The sequence below is a fragment of the Oryctolagus cuniculus genome, chromosome 6, assembly GCF_964237555.1.
Source record: "Oryctolagus cuniculus chromosome 6, mOryCun1.1, whole genome shotgun sequence".
In the NCBI taxonomy this organism is placed as follows: domain Eukaryota; kingdom Metazoa; phylum Chordata; class Mammalia; order Lagomorpha; family Leporidae; genus Oryctolagus; species Oryctolagus cuniculus.
Genome location: NC_091437.1, coordinates 66,750,478 through 66,772,508, shown reverse-complemented (window position 1 = coordinate 66,772,508; position 22,031 = coordinate 66,750,478). Strand labels below are relative to the sequence as shown.

Sequence of the window (22,031 nt, the reverse complement as noted above, 5' to 3'; positions counted from 1 at the left end):
CACGGAGGACCTATGGAGAGAGCAAGGGCACCCACGGCTTGGGAGCCCAGCCACGGAGTCTACACACCAGTGCTGGAAGGGGAGGTGAGGCAAAACCTCAGTAGCCTGAGACATTAGTGGGGAAACAGCAGAAAGAGCCTAGAGGGAATGAGGCTTGAAGCCCCTCTGGGGAAAGTTCACCAGGCTAACTAGAGGAGAGAAAAAAAAATAAATAAAAGGGACCAGCATGGACACGAGCCTCTCTCTCCACTCACCTTACAAAGCAGAGCATGACAAAGAGCAGGTGCCATTTTGGACATATGTAACGTGGCACCCACCATCAGCCAAGCAGAAAAACCTGACTCTGGTGGGGAGAAATGACAGGAGGTTAGGACCCCAGTGAAGGTGTGGAGCTAGTGAACTGAGACTGGAAATCTGAGGGGGGGGAGAGAACTCACGGAGTACACAAACTCGGTAAACTTGGCAACCCGGTGGGAGACTGCAGAGAAATTTGAGAGCACACTGAGGACAGTGTAGACCCTTTGTGTGGTCCTTGGGGCAGAGCAGACAAATATTATACCCAAAGGAGCCAGATTTCATAAATTGACTACCCTCAATTCCGCTCAGCTGTGCAGAAATACTTCCCTTCTCAGTTAAAAAAAGAGAGAGTGAGAGAGAGAGAGAGAGAGAGAACAACTTGGGTGAGCCACCTTTGGCACAGCCTTAACCCTGAAGAACCAAACAGAGCTCTCTGGCCAACCCATCTCAAGCCTCTAAGTATCCATCAAAAGCAGACAGTCCACTTAATCTAGAGTCACAGTATAATGAGAAAAACCACTACAGCAAAGAAACCAAAGAATATCTCCACAATACCAAGCAACAAATGCAGAAACCAAGGAAACAAGAACAAGGAAGACACTATGACGCCCCCAGATGAAAAACACCCCAATTCAAGATTATGAAGATGATGAGATAGAAGAAATGCAAGAAATGGATCTCAAAAAATTGATAGGAACATTAAGAAGTTCTCAAATTCTTGAACTACAGAAATCCTTACTGGAAGGATAGAAAACTGTCACGTGAAAATGAAATATTAAGGAGGAATCAAAATGAAATGAAACAACTAGTAGAACATGAAACTGTGATAGTCAAGAGAAATCATAATGAAATGAAGAATTCAATAGATCAAATGACAAACAAATTAGAGAGCCTTAAAAACAGATGGTGACAAAGGAATTTAAATTGGCAAACAAAAAAGTGGTCTGCACCCTAATGTTTTTGCAGCACAATTCACAATAGCCAAGACCTGGAACCAACCTAAATGCCCACCAACGGTAGACTGGATAAAGAAATTATGGGATATGTACTCTTTAGAATACTATACCGCAGTAAGAAACAACGAAATCCAGTCATTTGCAACAAAATGGAGGAATCTGGAACACATCATGCTGAGTGAAATAAGCCACTCCCAAAGGGACAAAAACCATATGTTCTCCCTGATCGGTGACAACTGACTGAACACCAAAAAGGAAACCTGCTGAAGGGAAATGGACACTATGAGAAATGGTGACTTGATCAGCATAGCCCTGACTGTTAATGAACAATTTAATACATTATCCCTCTTAGTAGTTTTTTTGTCTGTTCTACTTAATATGACTGGTTTAATTCTGTAATTAACACACAGTTATTCTTAAGTGTTGAAAATTAACTGAAATGTGATCCCTGTTAAACATAAGAGTGGGAATGAGGGAAGAGATATATAATTTGGGACATGCTCAAGCCAACTTGACCCAAATGGTAGAGTTAGAAACATACCAGGGGGGGCGGAGCCAAGATGGCGGAATAGTGAGGGCGCGCACCGATAGTCCGGGAAAATTTAGTTTAATAAAAGGGGAGTTACGGTAGCCGCAGAAAATAGAACCAAACAAAAATTGCAGGGGAAACCCTTCTGAATGGAGCAGGCGTGAATCGGACGACCTACTGGGAGAACAAGGTCGCCCACCGCACGGAAGCAAAGTCGCGGGACCCAGCCGCAGAAGCCCCAGGGTCTGCGCGACAGTGCTCCAAGGAGAGTGCACGCCACACAGAAAACAGCGGGGAGACTTGAGACGCTCAGGGCTCCGAGTCCACACATCGGCGCTGGAAGGGGAGGTGAGCTCAATAACCCGAGACATTGGTGGGGAAACGGGGGTCAGAATCTAGAGGGGGGCCGGAAAGTGCAGCAAACTCACTACCGGAAAGAAGGAAAAAAAAAAGCTTCGGGGTTTCTCTTCCCCCTAACCTTGCAAAGGTTACAAGCCTGCAAGACTTGAAGAATTCCCAAGAGACAAAGAGCAGGCCTCCTCTTTGGATTTACATATCAGTGGGGGAGAGTTAAGGAACTGAGTCACTACAATTCAGTAGCCTAGGCAACCCAGTGGGAGTCCAGAGGAGCCAAAGACTGGAAGCTAAATACCATCAATTCTGCACAGCCCTGCCCTGCAGTGTTACTTACCCCCTGAATAAATAAAATAAATAAATAAATAAAAAGAGAGAGATTTACCACGCATAACCTGAGGGTGTCACCTTTGCACACCCTTAACCTGGAAGAACCAGGCAGAGCTCTCAGGCCCCACCCATCTCAAGCCTCCAAGGCTCCTCCAACAGCAGGCAGTCCACTTAACACGGACACAGTATAAAAAAAAAAAAAAAGAAAAAAAAAAGCGCACAGTGACGCAAGAAGAATTAACTATGCCGAGTAACAAACACAGAAATAGAGGGAGCAAGATCAACGATGACACTATGATGCCTCCAAATAAGCAAAACACCCCAAGCCAAGAGTATGAAGATGATGAGATAGAAGAAATGCAAGATACGGATTTCAAAAAATTTATGATAAGAACATTTAGAAGTTTTCAAAAGCAAATCCTTGAACTACAGAAATCCTTAATGGACAAGATTGAAAATCTTTCTCGTGAAAATGAAATTTTAAGGAAGAGTCAAAATGAAACTCAGAAACTAGTAGAACAGGAAAGTGTAATAGTCAAGAGAAATCAAAATGAAATGAAGAGCTCAATAGATCAAATGACAAACACATTAGAAAGCCTTAAAAACAGAATGGGTGAAGCAGAAGAGAGAATATCGGACTTAGAAGATAGAGCACAGGAAAACATACAGTCAAACCAAAGAAAAGAAGAGGAAATTAGAAACCTGAAAAATATTGTTGGGAATCTACAGGATACTATTAAAAAAACCAACATTCGAGTTCTAGGAGTTCCTGAAGGCATGGAGAGAGAGAAAGGATTGGAAGGCCTTTTTAGTGAGATACTAGCAGAGAACTTTCCAGGTTTGGAGAAGGACAGAGATATCCTAGTACAGGAAGCTCATAGAACCCACAGTAAACATGACCAAAAGAGATCCTCACCACGACACGTGGTAATTAAACTTACCACAGTGAAACATAAAGAAAAGATCCTAAAATGTGCAAGAGAGAAACGTCAGATTACTCTCAGAGGATCTCCAATCAGACTCACAGCTGACTTCTCATCAGAAACCCTACAAGCTAGGAGGGAATGGCGAGACATAGCACAGGTGCTAAGAGAGAAAAATTGCCAGCCCAGAATATTATATCCTGCCAAGCTCTCATTTGTGAATGAAGGTGAAATAAAGACCTTTCATAGCAAACAGAAATTGAAAGACTTTGTGGCCACTCGTCCGGCCCTGCAAAAGATACTTAAAGATGTGCTACACTCAGAAACACAGAAACACGGCCATCAATATGAAAGAAGGGAAAGGAAGAACACCTACCAGTAAAAGAGCATGGGAAGCTCAAAGCATATACTAGAAAATATTTCCGGGAAAATGGCAGGGCAAAGTCACTACGTATCAATTGTCACATTGAACATTAATGGTCTGAATTCTTCAGTTAAAAGACACCGTTTAGCTGACTGGCTCACAGAACACAACCCAACTATTTGTTGCCTACAAGAAACACATCTCTCTAACAAAGAGGCATGCAGACTGAAAGTGAAAGGTTGGAAAAAGATATTCCATGCCAACAGAAACCAAAAAAAAGCAGGTGTAGCCATATTAATATCAGACAAAATAAACTTTAATACAAAAACTGTTAAGAGAGACAAAGAGGGACACTATATAATGATTAAGGGTTCAATTCAACAAGAAGATGTAACTATTATAAATGTATATGCACCTAATTACAGGGCACCGGTCTATTTAAAAGATATGTTAAGGGACTTAAAGGGAGATTTAGATTCCAATACAATAGTACTGGGGGACTTCAATACTCCACTCTCAGAAATAGACAGATCATCCGGACAGAAGATCAACAAGGAAACAGCAGATTTAATTGACACTATTGCCCAAATGGATCTAACAGATATCTACAGAACTTTCAACCCTACATCTACAGACTTCACATTCTTCTCAGCAGCGCATGGAACCTTCTCTAGGATTGATCACATACTAGGACATAAAGCAAATCTCAGCAAATTTAAAAGAATTAGAATCATACCATGCAGCTTCTCAGACCACAGCGGGATGAAGCTGGAAATTAGCAACTCAGGAAACCCCAGAAAGTATGCAAACACATGGAGACTGAACAACATGCTCCTGAATGAACACTGGGTCATTCAAGAAATCAAAAGAGAAATCAAAAACTTTCTGGAAGTAAATGAAGACAACAACACAACATATCAAAACTTATGGGATACAGCAAAAGCAGTATTGAGAGGCAAATTTATAGCAATAGGTGCCTATATCAAGAAATTGGAAAGGTACCAAATAAATGAACTTTCAGCGCACCTCAAGGACCTAGAAAAACTGCAGCAAACCAAACCCAAATCTAGTAGGAGAAGAGAAATAATTAAAACCAGAGAAGAAATTAACAGGATTGAATCCAAAAAAACATTACAAAAAATCAGCCAAGCGAGAAGCTGGTTTTTTGAAAAAATAAACAAAATTGACACCCCATTGGCCCAACTAACTAAAAAAAGAAGAGAAAAGACCCAAATCAATAAAATCAGAGATGAAAAAGGAAACGTAACAACAGACACCACAGAAATAAAAAGAATCATCAGAAATTACTACAAGGACCTGTATGCCAGCAAACAGGAAAACCTATCAGAAATGGATAGATTCCTGGACACATGCAATCTACCAAAATTGAACCATGAAGACATCGAAAACCTAAATAGACCCATAACTGAAACAGAAATTGAAACAGTAATAAAGGCCCTCCCAACAAAGAAAAGCCCAGGACCAGATGGATTCACTGCTGAATTCTACCAGACATTTAAAGAAGAAATAATCCCATTTCTTCTCAAACTATTCAGAACAATTGAAGAAGAGGGAATCCTCCCAAATTCTTTCTATGAAGCCAGCATCACCTTAATCCCTAAGCCAGAGAAAGATGCAGCACTGAAAGAAAATTACAGACCAATATCCCTGATGAACATAGATGCAAAAATCCTCAATAAAATTCTGGCCAACAGAATACAACAACACATCAGGAAAATCATCCACCCAGACCAAGTGGGATTCATCCCTGGTATGCAGGGATGGTTCAACATTCGCAAATCAATCAATGTGATTCACCACATTAACAGACTGCAGAAGAAAAACCATATGATTATCTCAATTGATGCAGAGAAAGCATTTGATAAAATTCAACACCCTTTCATGATGAAAACTCTAAGCAAATTGGGTATAGAAGGAACATTCCTCAATATAATCAAAGCAATTTATAAAAAACCCACAGCCAGCATCCTATTGAATGGGGAAAAGTTGGAAGCATTTCCACTGAAATCTGGCACCAGGCAGGGATGCCCACTCTCACCACTGCTATTTAACATAGTTCTGGAAGTTTTAGCCAGAGCCATCAGACAAGAAAAAGAAATCAAAGGAATACAAATCAAGAAGGAAGAAGTCAAACTATCCCTCTTTGCAGACGATATGATTCTGTACTTAGAGGATCCAAAGAACTCTACTAAGAGACTATTGGAACTCATAGAGGAGTTTGGCAAAGTGGCAGGATATAAAATCAATGCACAAAAATCAACAGCCTTTGTATACACAAGTAATGCCATGACTGAGAAAGAACTGCTAAGATCAATCCCATTCACAATAGCTACAAAAACAATCAAATACCTTGGAATAAACTTAACCAAGGACGTTAAAGATCTCTACGATGAAAATTACAAAACCTTAAAGAAAGAAATAGAAGAGGATACCAAAAAATGGAAAAATCTTCCATGCTCATGGATTGGAAGAATCAACATCATCAAAATGTCCATTCTCCCAAAAGCAATTTATAGATTCAATGCAATCCCAATCAAGATACCAAAGACATTCTTCGCAGATCTAGAAAAAATGATGCTGAAATTCATATGGAGGCACAAGAGACCTCGAATAGCTAAAGCAATCTTGTACAACAAAAACAAAGCTGGAGGCATCACAATACCAGACTTCAGGACATACTACAGGGCAGTTGTAATCAAAACAGCATGGTACTGGTACAGAAACAGATGGATAGACCAATGGAACAGAATTGAAACACCAGAAATCAACCCAAACATCTACAGCCAACTTATATTTGATCAAGGATCTAAAACTAATCCCTGGAGCAAGGACAGTCTATTCAATAAATGGTGCTGGAAAAACTGGATTTCCACGTGCAGAAGCATGAAGCAAGACCCCTACCTTACACCTTACACAAAAATCCACTCAACGTGGATTAAAGACCTAAATCTACGTCCTGACACCATTAAGTTATTAGAGAACATTGGAGAAACCCTTCAAGATATTGGCACAGGCAAAGAATTTCTGGAAAAGACCCGGGAGGCACAGATAGTCAAAGCCAAAATCAACTATTGGGATTGCATCAAATTGAGAAGTTTCTTTACTGCAAAAGAAACAGTCAGGAGAGTGAAGAGACAACCGACAGAATGGGAAAAAATATTTGCAAACTATGCAACAGATAAAGGGTTAATAACCAGAATCTACAAAGAGATCAAGAAACTCCACAAAAACAAAACCAACAACCCACTTAAGAGATGGGCCAAGGACTTCAATAGACATTTTTCAAAAGAGGAAATCCAAATGGCCAACAGGCACATGAAAAAATGTTCAAGGTCACTAGCAATCAGGGAAATGCAAATCAAAAGCACAATGAGGTTTCACCTCACCCCGGTTAGAATGGCTCACATACAGAAATCTACCAACAACAGATGCTGGCGAGGATGTGGGGAAAAAGGGACACTAACCCACTGTTGGTGGGAATGCAAACTGGTTAAGCCACTATGGAAATCAGTCTGGAGATTCCTCAGAAACCTGAATATAACCCTACCGTTCGACCCAGCCATCCCACTCCTTGGAATTTACCCAAAGGAGTTTAAATTGATAAAGAAAAAAGCGGTCTGCACCCTAATGTTTATTGCAGCACAATTCACAATAGCCAAGACCTGGAACCAACCTAAATGCCCATCAATGGTAGACTGGATAAAGAAATTATGGGATATGTATTCTTTAGAATACTATACAGCAGTAAGAAACAACGAAATCCAGTCATTTGCAACAAAATGGAGGAATCTGGAACACATCATGCTGAGTGAAGTAAGCCAGTCCCAAAGGGACAAATACCATATGTTCTCCCTGATCGGTGACAACTGACTGAACACCAAAAAGGAAACCTCCTGAAGTGAAATGGACACTATGAGAAATGGTGACTTGATCAGCATAGCCCTGACTGCTAATGGACAACTTAATACATTATCCCTCATAGTTTTTTTTTTTTTTGTCTGTTCTACTTAATATGACTCGTTTAATTCTGTAATTATCACACAGTTATTCTTAAGTGTTGAAAATTAACTGAAATGTGATCCCTGTTAAACATAAAAGTGGGAATAAGAGAGGGAAGAGATGTATAATTTGGGGCATGCTCGGGCTGACTTGCCCCAATTGGTAGAGTTGGAAACATACTAGGGGATTCCAATTCAATCCCATCAAGGTGGCATGTGCCAATGCCATCTCACTATTCCAAGTGATCAATTTCAGTTCACAATTGATCATAATGAAAGGACTAAGAGTCAAAGGGAGCACATAAGCAAGTCTAGTATCTGCTAACACTAACCGATAGAATAAATAAAGGGGAGAGTGATCCAACATGGGAAGTGAGATACTCAGCAGACTCATAGAATGGCAGATGTCCTAAATAGCACTCTGGCCTCAGAATCAGCCCTAAAGGCACTCGGATCTGGCTGAAAAGCCCATGAGAGTATTTCAGGCATGGAAAGCCAAGACACTCTGGCAAAAAGATCTCTGTGAGTGAGATCCCAGTGGAAAGAACAGGTCTTCAAAGAGGGAGGTGCCTTTCTCTGAAGGGAGGAGAGAACCTCCACTTTGACTATGACCTTGTCTAAACAAGATAAGAGTCGGAGAACTCAAGGGGCTTCCATAGCCTTGGAAACTCATGACTGGTGCATAGGGAGATTACTGATGCCATAAACAGGAGTGTCAATTTGTAAAGTCAACAACAGGAGTCACTGTGCACTTACTCCTCATGTAGGATCTCTGTCCTTAATGTGCTGTACACTGAGGCTTAATGCTATAACGAGTACTCAAACAGTATATTTCACTTTGTGTTTCTATGGGGGTGCAAACGGTTGAAATCTTTACTTAATGTACACTAAACTGATCTTCTGTTAAAAAAAAAAAAAAAGAAAAGAAACTATCAATTCCCAACTTGACTCTCACTGGGATTAAACATGACAATAGGTCTGATCTGATTTCATCATCATTTAAAAAAAAATCATCTATTATTTTTCACTTTATGTTCCTGTGTGGGAACAAACTGTTGAAATCCTTACTTAAGGTATACTAAGCTGATCTTCTGTATACTAAGATAATCGAAAATGAATCTTGATGTGAATGGAAGGGGAGAGGGAGTGGGAAAGGGGAGGGTGGTGGGTGGGAGGGACGGTATGGGGGGGAAAGCCATTGTAACCCATGAGACGTACTTTGGAAATTTATATTCATTAAATAAAAGATTAAAAAAAAAAAAAAAAAAAAAGAAACATACCAGGGGATTCCAGTTCAATCCCATCAAGGTGGCATGTACCAATGCCATCTCACTAGTCCAAGTGATCAATTTTAGTTCACAATTGATCGTAATGAAAGGACTAAGAGTCAAAGGGAGCACATAAACAAGTCTAGTACCTGCTAATACTAACTGATAGAATAAATAAAGGGGAGAGTGATCCAACATGGGAAGCGAGATACTCAGCAGACTCATAGAATGGCAGATGTCCTAAACAGCACTCTGGCCTCAGAATCAGCCCTAAAGCCATTCCGATCTGGCTGAACAGCCCATGAGAGTATTTCAGGCATGGAAAGCTAAGACACTCTGGCAAAAAAAAAAAAAGACCTAAATGAAAGATCTCTGTGAGTGACATCCCAGTGGAAAGAACAGGTCTTCAAAGAAGGAGGTACCTTTCTCTGAAGGGAGGAGGAACTTCCACTTTGACTATGACCTTGTCTAATCAAGATAAGAGTTGGAGAACTCAACAGGCTTCCATTGCCTTGGAAACTCAACTGGAGGATAGGGAGATTTGTAAAGTCAACAACAGGAGTCACTGTGCACTTATTCCTCAAGTAGGATCTCTGTCCTTAATGTGCTGTACATTGAGATTTAATGCTATAACTAGTACTCAAACAGTATATTTCACTTTGTGTTTCTATGGGGGTGCAAACTGTTGAAATCTTTACTTAATGTATACAAAACTGATCTTCTGTAAAAAAAAAAAAGAAAACAGAAAAAAGAAATTATCAATTCCCAACTAGACTGTCACTGGGATTAAACATGACAATAGGTCTGATCTGATTTCATCATCATTTAAAAAATCATCTATTATTTTTCACTTTATGTTTCTGTGTGGGAGCAAACTGTTGAAAATCTTACTTAATGTATACTAAGCTGATCTTCTGTAGATAAAGAGAATCAAAAATGAATCTTGATGTGAATGGAAGGGGAGAGGGAGTGGGAGAGGGGAGCGTTGCGGGTGGGAGGGACGGTATGTGGGGTAAGCCATTGTAATCCATAAGCTGTACTTTGGAAATTTATATTCATTAAATAAAAGCTAAAAAAAACCAGAATGGGTGAAGCAGAAGAGTGAATATCAGACTTAGAAGACAGAACAGGAAAATATACAGTCAAAGCAACAGAACAGGAAAGTATACAGTCAAACCAAAGATAAGAAGAGGAAATTAGAAATCTAAAAAATAGTCTGGAATCTACAGGATATTATTAAAAAACCCAACATTCGGGTTCTAGGAGTTCCTGAAGGCATGAAGAGAGAGAAAGAATTACAAGGCCTTTTTAGTGAGATATTAGCAGAAAATTTCCCAGGTTTGGAGAAGGACAGAGACATCCTAGTATAGGAAGCTCATAGAACCCCTAATAAACATGACCAAAGGAGATCCTCACCACGACATGTTGTAACTAAACTCACCACAGTGAAACATAAAGAAAAGATCCTAAAATGTGCAAGAGAGAAATGTCAGATTACTCTCAGAGGATCTCCAATTAGACTCATAGCAGACTTCTCATCAGAAGCCCTACAAGCTAGAAGAGAATGGCGAGATATAGCCCAGGTACTAAGAGAGAAAAACTGCCAACCTAGAATATTATATCCTGCTAAGCTCTCATTTGTGAATGAAGGTGAAATAAAGACCTTTCATAGCAAACAGAAATTGGAAGAATTTGTGGCCACTCATCCAGCCCTGCAAAAGATGCTTAAAGATGTGTTACACACAGAAACACAGACATCAATATGAGAGATGATAAAGGAAGAAAGCCTCACAGTAAAAGATCACAGGAAGTTCAAAGCATATACTAGAAAATATCTTTGGGAAAGTGGCAGGGCAAAGTTGCTACTTATCAATAGTCACCTTGAATGTTAATGGCCTGAACTGTCCAGTTAAAAGACACCGAATGGCTGATTGGGTTAAGGAACAAAACCCATCCATTTGCTGCTTAAAAGAAACACATCTTTCCAACAAAGATCCATACAGACTGAAACTGAAAGGCTAGAAAAAGATATTACATGGAAACAGAAACAAAAAAAAGCAGGTGTAGCCATCTTAATATCACACAAAATAACGTTCTACACAAAAACTGTTAAGAGACAAAGTGGGGCACCAGATTATTTAAAAGATTTGTTAAGGGACTTAAAGGGAGACTTAAACCCCAATACAATAGTACCTGGGGACTTGAATATTCCACTCTCAGAAATAGATCAACTGGACAGAAGATCAACAAGGAAATAGCAAATTTAGTTGACGCTATTGGCCAAATGGATCGAACAGATATCTACAGTACTTTCAATCCTACATTTAAAGAATTTACATTCTTCCCAGCAGTGCATTGAACCTTCTCTAGGATTGACAACATACTGGGCCATAAAGCAAGTCTCAGCAAATTCAAAAAAATTAGAATCATACCACGCAGTTTCTCAGACCACAGTGGAATGAAGTTGGAAATTAGCAATTCAGGAATCCCTAGAGCATATGCAAACACATGGAGATTGAGCAACATGCTCCTGAATGAACAATGGGTCATAGAAGAAATCAAATGAGAAATCAAAAATTTTCTGGAAGTAAATGAGGATAACAGCACAACATACCAAAACTTATGGGATGCAGCAGAAGCAGTGTTAAGAGGAAAGTTTATATCAATAGGTGCCTACATCAAGAAATTGGAAAGGCACCAAATAGATGAGCTTTCAATATATCTCAAGGATCTAGAAAATCTGCAGCAAACCAGACCCCAAATCTAGTCGGAGAAGAGAAATAATTAAAAACAGAGAAGAAATCAATAGGATTAAATAAAAAAATTTACAAAAGATCAGCCAAACGAAGAGCTGGTTTTTTGAAAAAATAAAAAAAATTGACACCCCATTGACCCAACTAACTAAAAAAAGAACAGACCCAAATCAATAAAATCAGAGATGAAAAAGGAAACGTAACAACAGACACCACAGAAATCAAAAGAATCATCAGAAATTACTACAAGGACTTGTATGCCAGCAAACAGGGAAGTCTATCAGAAATGGGTAGGATTATATTCAGTTGTCTGAGGAATTTCCAGACCAGCTTTCATAGTAGCTTTACCAGTTTGCTTTCCCACCAACAGTGGGTTAGTGTCTCTTTAACCCACATCCCCACCAGCATCTGTTGTTGGTAGATTTCTGAATGTGAGCCATTCTAACCAGGGTGAGGTGAAAGCTCATTGTGGTTTGATTTGCATTTCCCTGATGGCTAGTGATCCTGAATATTTTTTCATGTGCCTGTTAGCCATTTGGATTTCCTCTTTTGAAAACTGTCTCTTGAGGTCCTTGGCCCATCTCTTAAGTGGGTTGTTTATTTTGATGTTGTGGAGTTTCTTGATATCTTTTTAGACTCTGGTTATCAACCCTTTATCTGTTGCATAGTTTGCAAATAGTTTTTCCCATTCTGTCGATTGCCTCCTCACTTTCCTGACTGTTTCTCTTGCAGTACAGAAGCTTCTCAATTTGATGCAATCCCACTCCTTGGAATTTACCCAAAGGAAATTAGATTGGCAAACAAAAAAGCTGTCTGCACATTAATGTTTTTTGCACTTCAATTCACAATAGCTAAGACCTGGAATCAACCCAAATGCCCATCAACAGTAGACTGGATAAAGAAATTATGGGACATGTACTCTATAGAATACTATACAGCAGTCAAAAACAATGAAATCCGGTCATTTGCAACAAAATGGAGGAATCTGGAAAACATCGTGCTAAGTGAAATAAGCCAGTCCCAAAGGGACAAATATCATATGTTCTCCCTGATTGGTGACAACTAACTGAGCACCAAAAAGGAAACCTATTAAAGTGAAATGGACACTATGAGAAATCATGACTTGATCAGCCTTTGACCTGACTGTTGATGAACAACTTAATACTTTATCCCTCTTAGTAGTTTTTGTTATCTTTATACTATTGGTTGAACTCTGTAATTAACACACAATTATTCTTAGGTGTTTAAATTTAACTGGAAAGTGATCCCTGTGAAACATAAGAGTGGGAATAAGAGATGGAGGAGATGTTTATTTTGGGACATGCTCAATCGGACTTGCCCCAAATGGTAGAGTTAGAAACGCCAGGGGATTCCAATTCAATCCCATCAAGGTGGCATGTACCAATGCCATTTCACTAGTCCAAGTGATCACTTTCTGTTCACAATTGATCATAATGATAAGACTAAGAGTCAAAGTGATCAAATAAAAAGACTAGTGTCTGCAAATACTGATAGAATCAAAAAGGGAGAGAATGATCTAGATGGGAAGTGGAATACACAGCCGACTGATAGAATGGCAGATGTCCTAAACAGCACTCTGGCCTCAGAATCAACCCTTTAGGGCTCTGGCTGGAGAGTCCATGAGAGTATTTCAGGCATGGAAAGCCAAGACACTGTGGCAAAAAAAAATGACCTAAATGAAAGATCTTTGCAAGTGAGATCCCAGTGGAAAGAACAGGTCTTCAAAGAAGGAGGTACCTTTCTCTGAAAGCAGGAGAGAACTCCCACTTTGACCATGACCTTGTCTAAATATGATCAGAGTCGGCAAACTTAAAAGGCCTTCATAGTTGGCAACTCATGACAAGAGCCTAGGGTGATTACTGATGCCATGAACAAGAGTGTCAATTTGTAAAGTCCACAACAGGAGTCACTGTGCACTTACTCCTCATGTGGTATCTCTGTCCTTAATGTGTTGTTCAATGTGAATTAATGCTATAACTAGTACTCAAATAGTATTTTTCACTTTGTGTTTCTATGGGGGTGCAAACTGTTGAAATCTTTACTTAATGTATGCTAAATTGATCTTTTGTAAATAGAATTGAAAATGAATCTTGATGCGAATGGAATAGGAGAGGGAGCGGAAGAGGGGAGGTTTGCAGGTGGGAGGGAAGTTATGGGAGGAAAAGCCATTGTAATCCATAAGCTATACTTTGGAAACTTATATTCATTAAGTAAAAGTTAAAAAAGATTTAATTATTTATATAAAAGGCAGAATTTCAGAGAGAGAAGGAGAGAGAAGGAAAGACAGAGATCTTCTATCCACTGGTTTACTCCCCAAAATGGCCACTAGGGCTGAATTAGACTGTTTTAAAGTAAGGTGCCAGGAGCTTCTTCTTAGTCTCCCACGTGGGTGGTGGGTGGCGGGGGTTTCAAGCGACTGGGCCATCCTCTGCTGCTTTCCCAGGCCCATTAGCAGGGAGCTGGATTGGAAGGGAGCAGCTGGGACTCCAACTGGTGCCCATATGGGATGCTGGCCACTTGGGTATGTTCTACTGTATAGAACATATATAAATAAATCATATATTGTTTTACCCCTGTAGTTTCCTTTTCTTTCTTACTTATAGAATTGACATTGTATTTCACAGAGTTTATCAGTTTTCTCCAGAGTGTTGGCAATAAGTCACAAACTCAGAATTACTGATCTATCCAAGTGATGTGTTTGCTCTTATTTATTCATGACCTTGGTAGATCCAGTTAAGCTGTACTTGTCAAACAGAACACCTAAATGAGTTCCCTTAACACAGCAGTATATTAAACAGAAAAACTATGAAATGAACACAAACTAAACAGTTCATGTAGGGTCTTTATCAATGTGTACCTTTTATAAAGTAATTAACAGAGTGTAGTTTACTAGGGATCCAGTTGTGTACATTTATTCTTTTCACAAAAAATATTTAATAAATAATAATTACTAATAAATTTAATAAAAAATTATTGTAGGTGTAGGCATTGTGTTTTAGAAGGTAATTTGACTCTCTCTTGTGTGCCTATATCCCTAGAGGAGTGCTGGGTTTGAGTCCCTACTCTTTCTTATACAGCTTCCTGCTAATATGCTCCCTGGGAGGCAGCAGGTGATAGCTCACATAATCGGATCCCAGCCATGCAAATGAGAGATCCAGATGAAATTTAGCCCCTTTCCTCAACGTGGCCTTGCCCTGGCTGTTGTGGGCATTTTGGGAGTGAACTAGAAGTAGAAAATTTCTCTCTATGACTATCTTTCCTCTACTTTGTTTTTATAATAAAATCAATGAAACTTTAAAATTCATTCCATGCCAAATGCTTTCACCTTGTTTCCTAAGTATTTCTGGGAAAATTCCCTAGTTGAGGTCTGCTTCATACATATTTTGTATGCTTGCCTTTTTTTAACTTTTATTTAATAAACATAAATTTCCAAAGTACAGTTTATGGATTACAATGGCTTTTCCCCCCATAACTTCCCTCCCACCTGCAACCCTCCCCTCTTCCACTCCCTCTCCTATTCCATTCGCATCAAAATTCATTTTCAATTCTCTTTATATACAGAAGATCAATTTAGTATATATTAAGTAAAGATTTCAACAGTTTGCACCCACAAAGCAACACAAAGTGTAAAGTACTATTTGAGTACTAGTTATAGCATTTAATCATAATGTACAGCACATTAAGGACAGAGATCCTACATGAGGAGTAAGTACACAGTGACTCCTGTTGTTGACTTAACAAATTGACACTCTTGTTTATGGCATCAGTAATCACCCTAGGCTCTTGTCATGCGTTACCAAGGCTATGGAAGCCTTTTGAGTTCACTGACTCCGATCTTATTTAGACAAGGTCATGGTCAAAGTGGAAGTTCTCTCCTCCCTTCAGAGAAAGGTATCTCCTTCTTTGATGACCTGTTCTTTCCACTGGGATCTCACTTGCAGAGATGTTTCATTTAGTTTTTTTTCCCCCCAGAGTGTCTTGGCTTTCCATGCCTAAAATATTCTCATGCTTGCCTTTTTCATTTTTGTCCCTGCATTTACCCAAATGCTCATCAAGTTCATCCTTCCCACAGCATTTAGAGTGATCTTTCTCCAATGACAATATTACCATGAGCCACTCTTCAACACATTAGTGTTCAAGCATCCCTAATGTAAGGATTTCAAAATTTATCTTCTTCCTAACTCTACATTTCATTCCTTTTCTATGCCTTTGCTTCGACATTACTGAATTGCTTAGTGCTGTTCCCCTCACTACTTGCTATTTTCTAAGAATTTGTATCCTTTATTTGCTGCTTCTCTCCCTCTCTTGCTACTGCCTTGCACATTGTCACCTTTTCCTACCCTCTACACATTTCAGTCAGCCCAACTTCAGGCTTTATATCTCAGCTATGCACTATATCTAGAAAATCCATCATTGCCACATTTATGTACCTTATTTAATTCCCAATGTTTAGCGTGTAACAGGAACTTAATAAGTAATTATTGAGTAAAATAAGGAAGATTTCATATTAATATGATTTAAAATATTGTCTCCTTTAGTCTGATATCCAGTGGAGTAGATATATAATGAAACAATTTATAGTTTAGATGGTAAAAAACTCAGTATTAAAATCAATACAGTAGGTAGACCCAAGGAAAGAAATGATTGTTTCCTTGGGGAAAATGCACATAATCAAGGGAGACTTCATATAGCAAGGTGAGTCTTAACAGAAAAAAGGAAATTTCTTAGAGCTGTCGATGAAAACATGTCCAGTAGAAGCTAACAGTTTATACACTGATAAAGGTGTAATAAGTTAAGAATGATTGTGGAAATCAACAATGAACTACCTGGTTATCATGTTATTAAAAATATATTCTTATGAGGTTGCAAACAGTGTTCAGTGGGACTTTGATTTTTCTCCTGCACATTTTGAATATTTTAATTTGGTTTCTGACAGTTTTATTCATTCATGTTGAGTGGATGAAACTGTGTCTGGATATGTTTGACATTTGTATGCTTTGAACCTGGTGATATTTACTACTCCTTAAGTAGTTGTTTCCCATTTTGAACAATTAGAGTATGTCTTAAAGAAGTAGTCAACTAAATACAAGATTAAGCTAATCTTTCAGTTGATAAAATAAAAATGTTATTTCTATTTTTATAAATATTGTTTTTTTAACTTTTATTTAATGAATATAAATTTCCAAAGTACGATTTATGGATGACAATGGCTTCCCCCCCATACCGTCCCTCCCACCCACAACCCTCCCCTTTCCCACTCCCTCTCCCCTTTCATTCACATTCATTCATTTTCGATTATCTTAATATACAGAAGATCAGCTTAGTATACATTAAGTAAGGATTTCAACAGTTTGCTCCCACACAGAAACATAAAGTGAAAAATAATAGATGATTTTTTTTAAATGATGATGAAATCAGATCAGACCTATTGTCATGTTTAATCCCAGTGAGAGTCAAGTTGGGAGTTGATAATTTCTTTTTTTTTTTTTAACAGAGGATCAGTTTAGTATGCATTAAGTAAAGATTTCAACAGTATCTTTTATTTAACTATACTATGTAGTATATTTAACTAAATATATAGATCTGTTATGGGGACTAGATTAGCCAAAGCAAATGGCAAAAATCAGCCAAAATAGAACTATCTGGATTAAACACTGGACATGTGCCTTACTATAGTGGCCCAGAAATTTTTCAAATTTGGAGCTTTCCCACACCAAAGAATGAAGTATGTGATTCAAATAATGAGACACTGTTTCTGCTCTTCCAGGGAGTTATAAGGAAAGAAAACCAATACAGGACATGCCAAAGAAGCCATTGTATGGTGATTTCAGTACTAATAGTTATCAAAGCATGACACCTGAATTAGAACGTGTCAGTTCTTCATCACATTACAGCAAAGAAAGAATATCCAAGGAAGATTACAGAAGTGAAAATAACCAGCCACAGGTGTGTCAAAATTTAAATTGACATTTCTGGTTTAATATTGGTTTGTTTGCTTTGATAACATAGCATGCATCAAGTGAAATATGTTTCAGAATAGCCAATTATAACCAACAGGTCATAATTTAATATTTAATTGAAAACATTTTAAATTGTTACAACGCTGAAACTATCCATAGAGTTTCTAGTAAGTTTTAAGAACCAGAGATGAACATGTTTTTTGATAGGATAAACCTACTTTGATAAGTGATACACTTGATTGTAAGCATAAAGATGCATTTGTAGTGTTCATCTCTGTTGTAGTCCAGGCATTTCATGAATGAAAAAATGAACCTAGTTTTATAAATGTCTTTCTATCCCCTGTGTGCTCTTGGTCTCCATTATGCTCCAACCAGTCATGCTCTAAGCTTCATTTAAGAGAGAATAGAATATCAAATTCATAGTAAATTAGTCAGTAAACATGTTTTTAAATAATGATAGGTTTATTTATTAGAAATGCAGAGTTTGGAGAGAGAGAGAGAGAAAGAGAGAGAGAGAGAGTGAGTCTCAATTTGCTGGTTCACTTTCCAAATGGTTGCAATGGCCAGGGGTGGGCCAGATCAAATCCAGGAGTCAGGAGCTTCATCTGAATCTCCAAAGTGGGCGTAGGGACACAAGTACTTGGGCCAACTTCCACTGCTTTCCCAGGCACATTAGCAGAGAGCTATATTGGAAGTAGAGCAGCTAAGACTAGAAATGGAACCCACATGGTGTGCCAGAGTTGCAGGTAGCAGTGTAATCCACTATACCACAATGTTAGCCACACTAAACATGTTTTTAATGCAAGTGAGAGTTGTTATGATACAGAGAATTAAAAAATAAGGGACCCAGAAATAGTTTCAGTTGAAATGACAGAAGACCAGTAGTTGATATGTCAGTGACAAAATATAAAAACCAAAATGCCAGTAATTAGAATTTAGACATCAAACATATGCCTCTCTAGTGGTCTAGAAGTCTCTTTGGTTTGGGCACTTACTCAACCAAAGCAATGAAGAACAACATTCGAATAAAAAGGCACAAATTTCTGTTGTTCCAAACACTTAAAAGGAAATAAAAACAATACAGATTACATTCAAAAGCAATGATATGTTAATGACAGTGTCCAATAGTTATAAAAACAGGGAAACCTTGGGGAAAAATGTTAACTTTATACCTATTTTGAACTTCATATTCTTCATGGTCATAGGATAAAAGAACAGGGACGCTTAATGTCAGTGCAACAAACTGGATTACTTCTTCTTGGTAACTTATTTTCCTCACATAGCAGCAAAACATCAAAAGTATATCCAAATTAAGAATTACAGCAAGAAATGGAAAGGTTTAAGAATATTATAGGGGCTGGCACTGTGGCATAGCAGGTAAAGCTGCTGCCTTCGGTGCCAACATCTTATATGGGCGCTGGTTCAAGTCTCAGCTGCTCCACTTCCGATCCAGCTCTCTTCTATGGCCTGGAAAAGAAGAAGAAGATGGCCCAAGTCCTTGGACTTCTGCACCCGCATGGGAGACCTGGAAGAAGCTCATGATTCGTGGCTTCAGATTGGCTCAACTCTAGTTGTTGCATTCATTTGGAGTGAATCAGGATGGAAAACCTCTGTCTCTGCCGTTCAAATCAAGCAATCAATCAATCAATCTTTAAATAAAAAGAATATAATTGATTAGGATAAGCATTTGGTACAGAAGACACTATTTGGGATGCTGACATGTCCCAGGTCTGCTCCAAATTCCAGTTTACAAGTAATGCATGATATGGGAGGCATTAGGTAGTATTTCAAATATTTGGGTTTCTGCCACCCATGTGGGAGATCTGCATTGAGTTCCCAGATCCAGGTCTTGCTTTATGTTGGTCCAGTCCTGGATATTGTAGGCATTTTGGGGGAGTGAACCAGCAGAGGAAGTCAGTCTCTCTCTCTCTCTCTCTCTCTCTCTCTCCCTCTCTCTGTCTTTCTCTAGCTTCTCGCTTTCTCTTTCTCTCTCAATCTCTTTCTCTCTGTCTTGTAACAAAATAAAATTTAAAATATTTGGTAGCCTTATTATAGGTAGAGTGTCTGGCTTTGGTGAAAGAAGTTCAGTTTCATAAATATAGAGATTCATGTCCTGATTGTCTACTTTCTCTCTTTATCTACTATCTGATCTGTTGTGACATTCTGTTTATAAAAGCTTATGTATAAAATGAAGTTATCTATCTATTTTGTCTGGGAATGTATTATTTCTAGTTTCTAAATTGTAGTTCCAAAAATACCTCATATTTTTTGTTCCTTAAACAAATTGTCTGTATCTTTTTTTTTACAATTTTTTTTAATTTAGTAAATATAAATTTCCAAAGTACAATTTATTGATTATAATGGCTTTCCCCCCATAATTTCCCTCCCACTCGCACCCCTCCCATTTCCCATTCCCTCTCCCATTCCATTCACATCAAGATTCATTTTCAATTCTCTTTATATACAGAAGATCGATTTAGTATATATTAAGTAAAGATTTCATCAGTTTGTACCCACACAGAAACACAAAGTATAAAATACTGTTTCAGTACTAGTTATAGCATTACTTCATATTGGACAACACATTAAGGACAGATAATACATGAGGAGTAAGTACACAGTGACTCCTGTTGTTGACTTAACAATTTGACACTCTTCTTTATGGCGTCAGTAATATCCCTAGGCTCTAGTCATGAGTTCGCAAGGCTATGGAAGCCTTTTGAGTTCGCTGACTTTGATCTTATTCTGACAGGGTCATAGTCAAAGTGGAAGTTCTCTCCTCCCTTCAGAGAAAGGTACCTCCTTCTTTGATGGCCCCGTTCTTTCCACTGGGATCTCACTCACAGAGATCTTTCATTTAGGTCTTCTTTTTTTTTCCCAGAGTGTCTTGGATTTCCATGCCTGAAATACTCTCATGGACTCTCCAGCCATATCCGAATACCATAAGGGCTGATTCTGAGGCCAGAGTGCTATTTAGGACATCTGCCATTCTATGAGTCTGCTGCATATCCTGCTTCCCATGTTGGATTATTCTCTCCCTTTTTGATTCTATCAGTTAGTATTAGCAGACACTAGTCTTGTTTGTGTGATGCCTTTGACTCTTAGACCTATCAGTGTGATCAATTGTGAACAGAAATTGATCACTTGGACTAGTGAGATGGCATTGGTACATGCCACCTTGATGGGATTGAATTGGAATCCCCTGGCACGTTTCTAACTCCACCATTTGGGGCAAGTCCGATTGAGCATGTCCCAAATTAAACATCTCCTCCCTCTCTTATTCCTGCTCTTATATTTACCAGGGATCACTTTTCAGTTAAAATTTAAACACCTAAGAATAATTGTGTGAATCACAGAGTTCAACCAATGGTCACTGTTTCTCATAGTGCCCATTTCACTTCAACAGGTTTCCCTTTGTTGCTCAGTTAGTTGCTGATCAGGGAGAACATATGATATTTGTCCCTTTGGGACTGGCTTAATTCACTCAGCATGATGTTTTCCAGATTCCTTCATCGTGTTGCAAATGACCGGATTTCATTTTTTTTTGACTGCTGTATATTATTCTCTAGAGTTGATGGGCATTTGGGTTGCTTCCAGGTCTTAGCTATTGTGAATTGAGCTACAATAAACATTAATGTGTAGACAGCTTTTTTGTTTGCCAATTTAATTTCCTTTGGTAAATTCCAAGGAGTGGGATGGCTGGGTTGTATGGTAGGGTTATCTTCAGGTTTCTGAGGAATCTCCAGACTGACTTCCATAGTGGCTTAACCAGTTTGCATTGCCACCAACAGTGGGTTAGTGTCCCTTTTATCCACATCCTCTCCAGCATCTGTTGTTGGTAGATTTCTGTATGTGAGCCATTCTCACCGGGGTGAGGTGAAACCTCATTGTGGTTTTGATTTGCATTTCCCTGATGGCTAGTGATCCTGAATATATTTTCATGTGCCTGTTGGCCATTTGGATTTCCTCTTTTGAAAACTGTCTCTTGAGGTCCTTGGCCCATCTCTTAAGTGGGTTGTTTATTTTGATGTTGTGGAGTTTCTTGATCTCTTTGTACACTCTGGTTATCATCCCTTTATCTGTTGCATAGTTTGCAAATATGTTTTCCCATTCTGTCGGTTGTCTCTTCACTTTCCTGTTTCTTTTGCAGTACAGAAACTTCTCAATTTGATGCAATCCCAAATGTTAATTTTGGTGTTGACTGTGTATTCTGGGGTCTTTTCAAAGAAGTCTTTGCCGGTGCCTATATGTTGCAGG

The 22,031-nt window shown here is 38.7% G+C and overlaps 1 protein-coding gene across 6 annotated transcripts in view; it reads left to right on the top strand.

The window, feature by feature from the left end:
• LOC103352426 (POTE ankyrin domain family member A) overlaps positions 1-22,031 on the top strand; it is a 204,348-nt gene that overhangs the window by 81,492 nt on the left and 100,825 nt on the right. For all 6 annotated transcript variants that reach the window (XM_051833797.2, XM_051833798.2, XM_051833795.2 and 3 more), the window contains one exon: positions 17,582-17,760. In XM_051833797.2, coding sequence (XP_051689757.2) covers positions 17,582-17,760 — 179 coding nt within the window. The remainder of the gene's footprint in view (positions 1-17,581; positions 17,761-22,031) is intronic.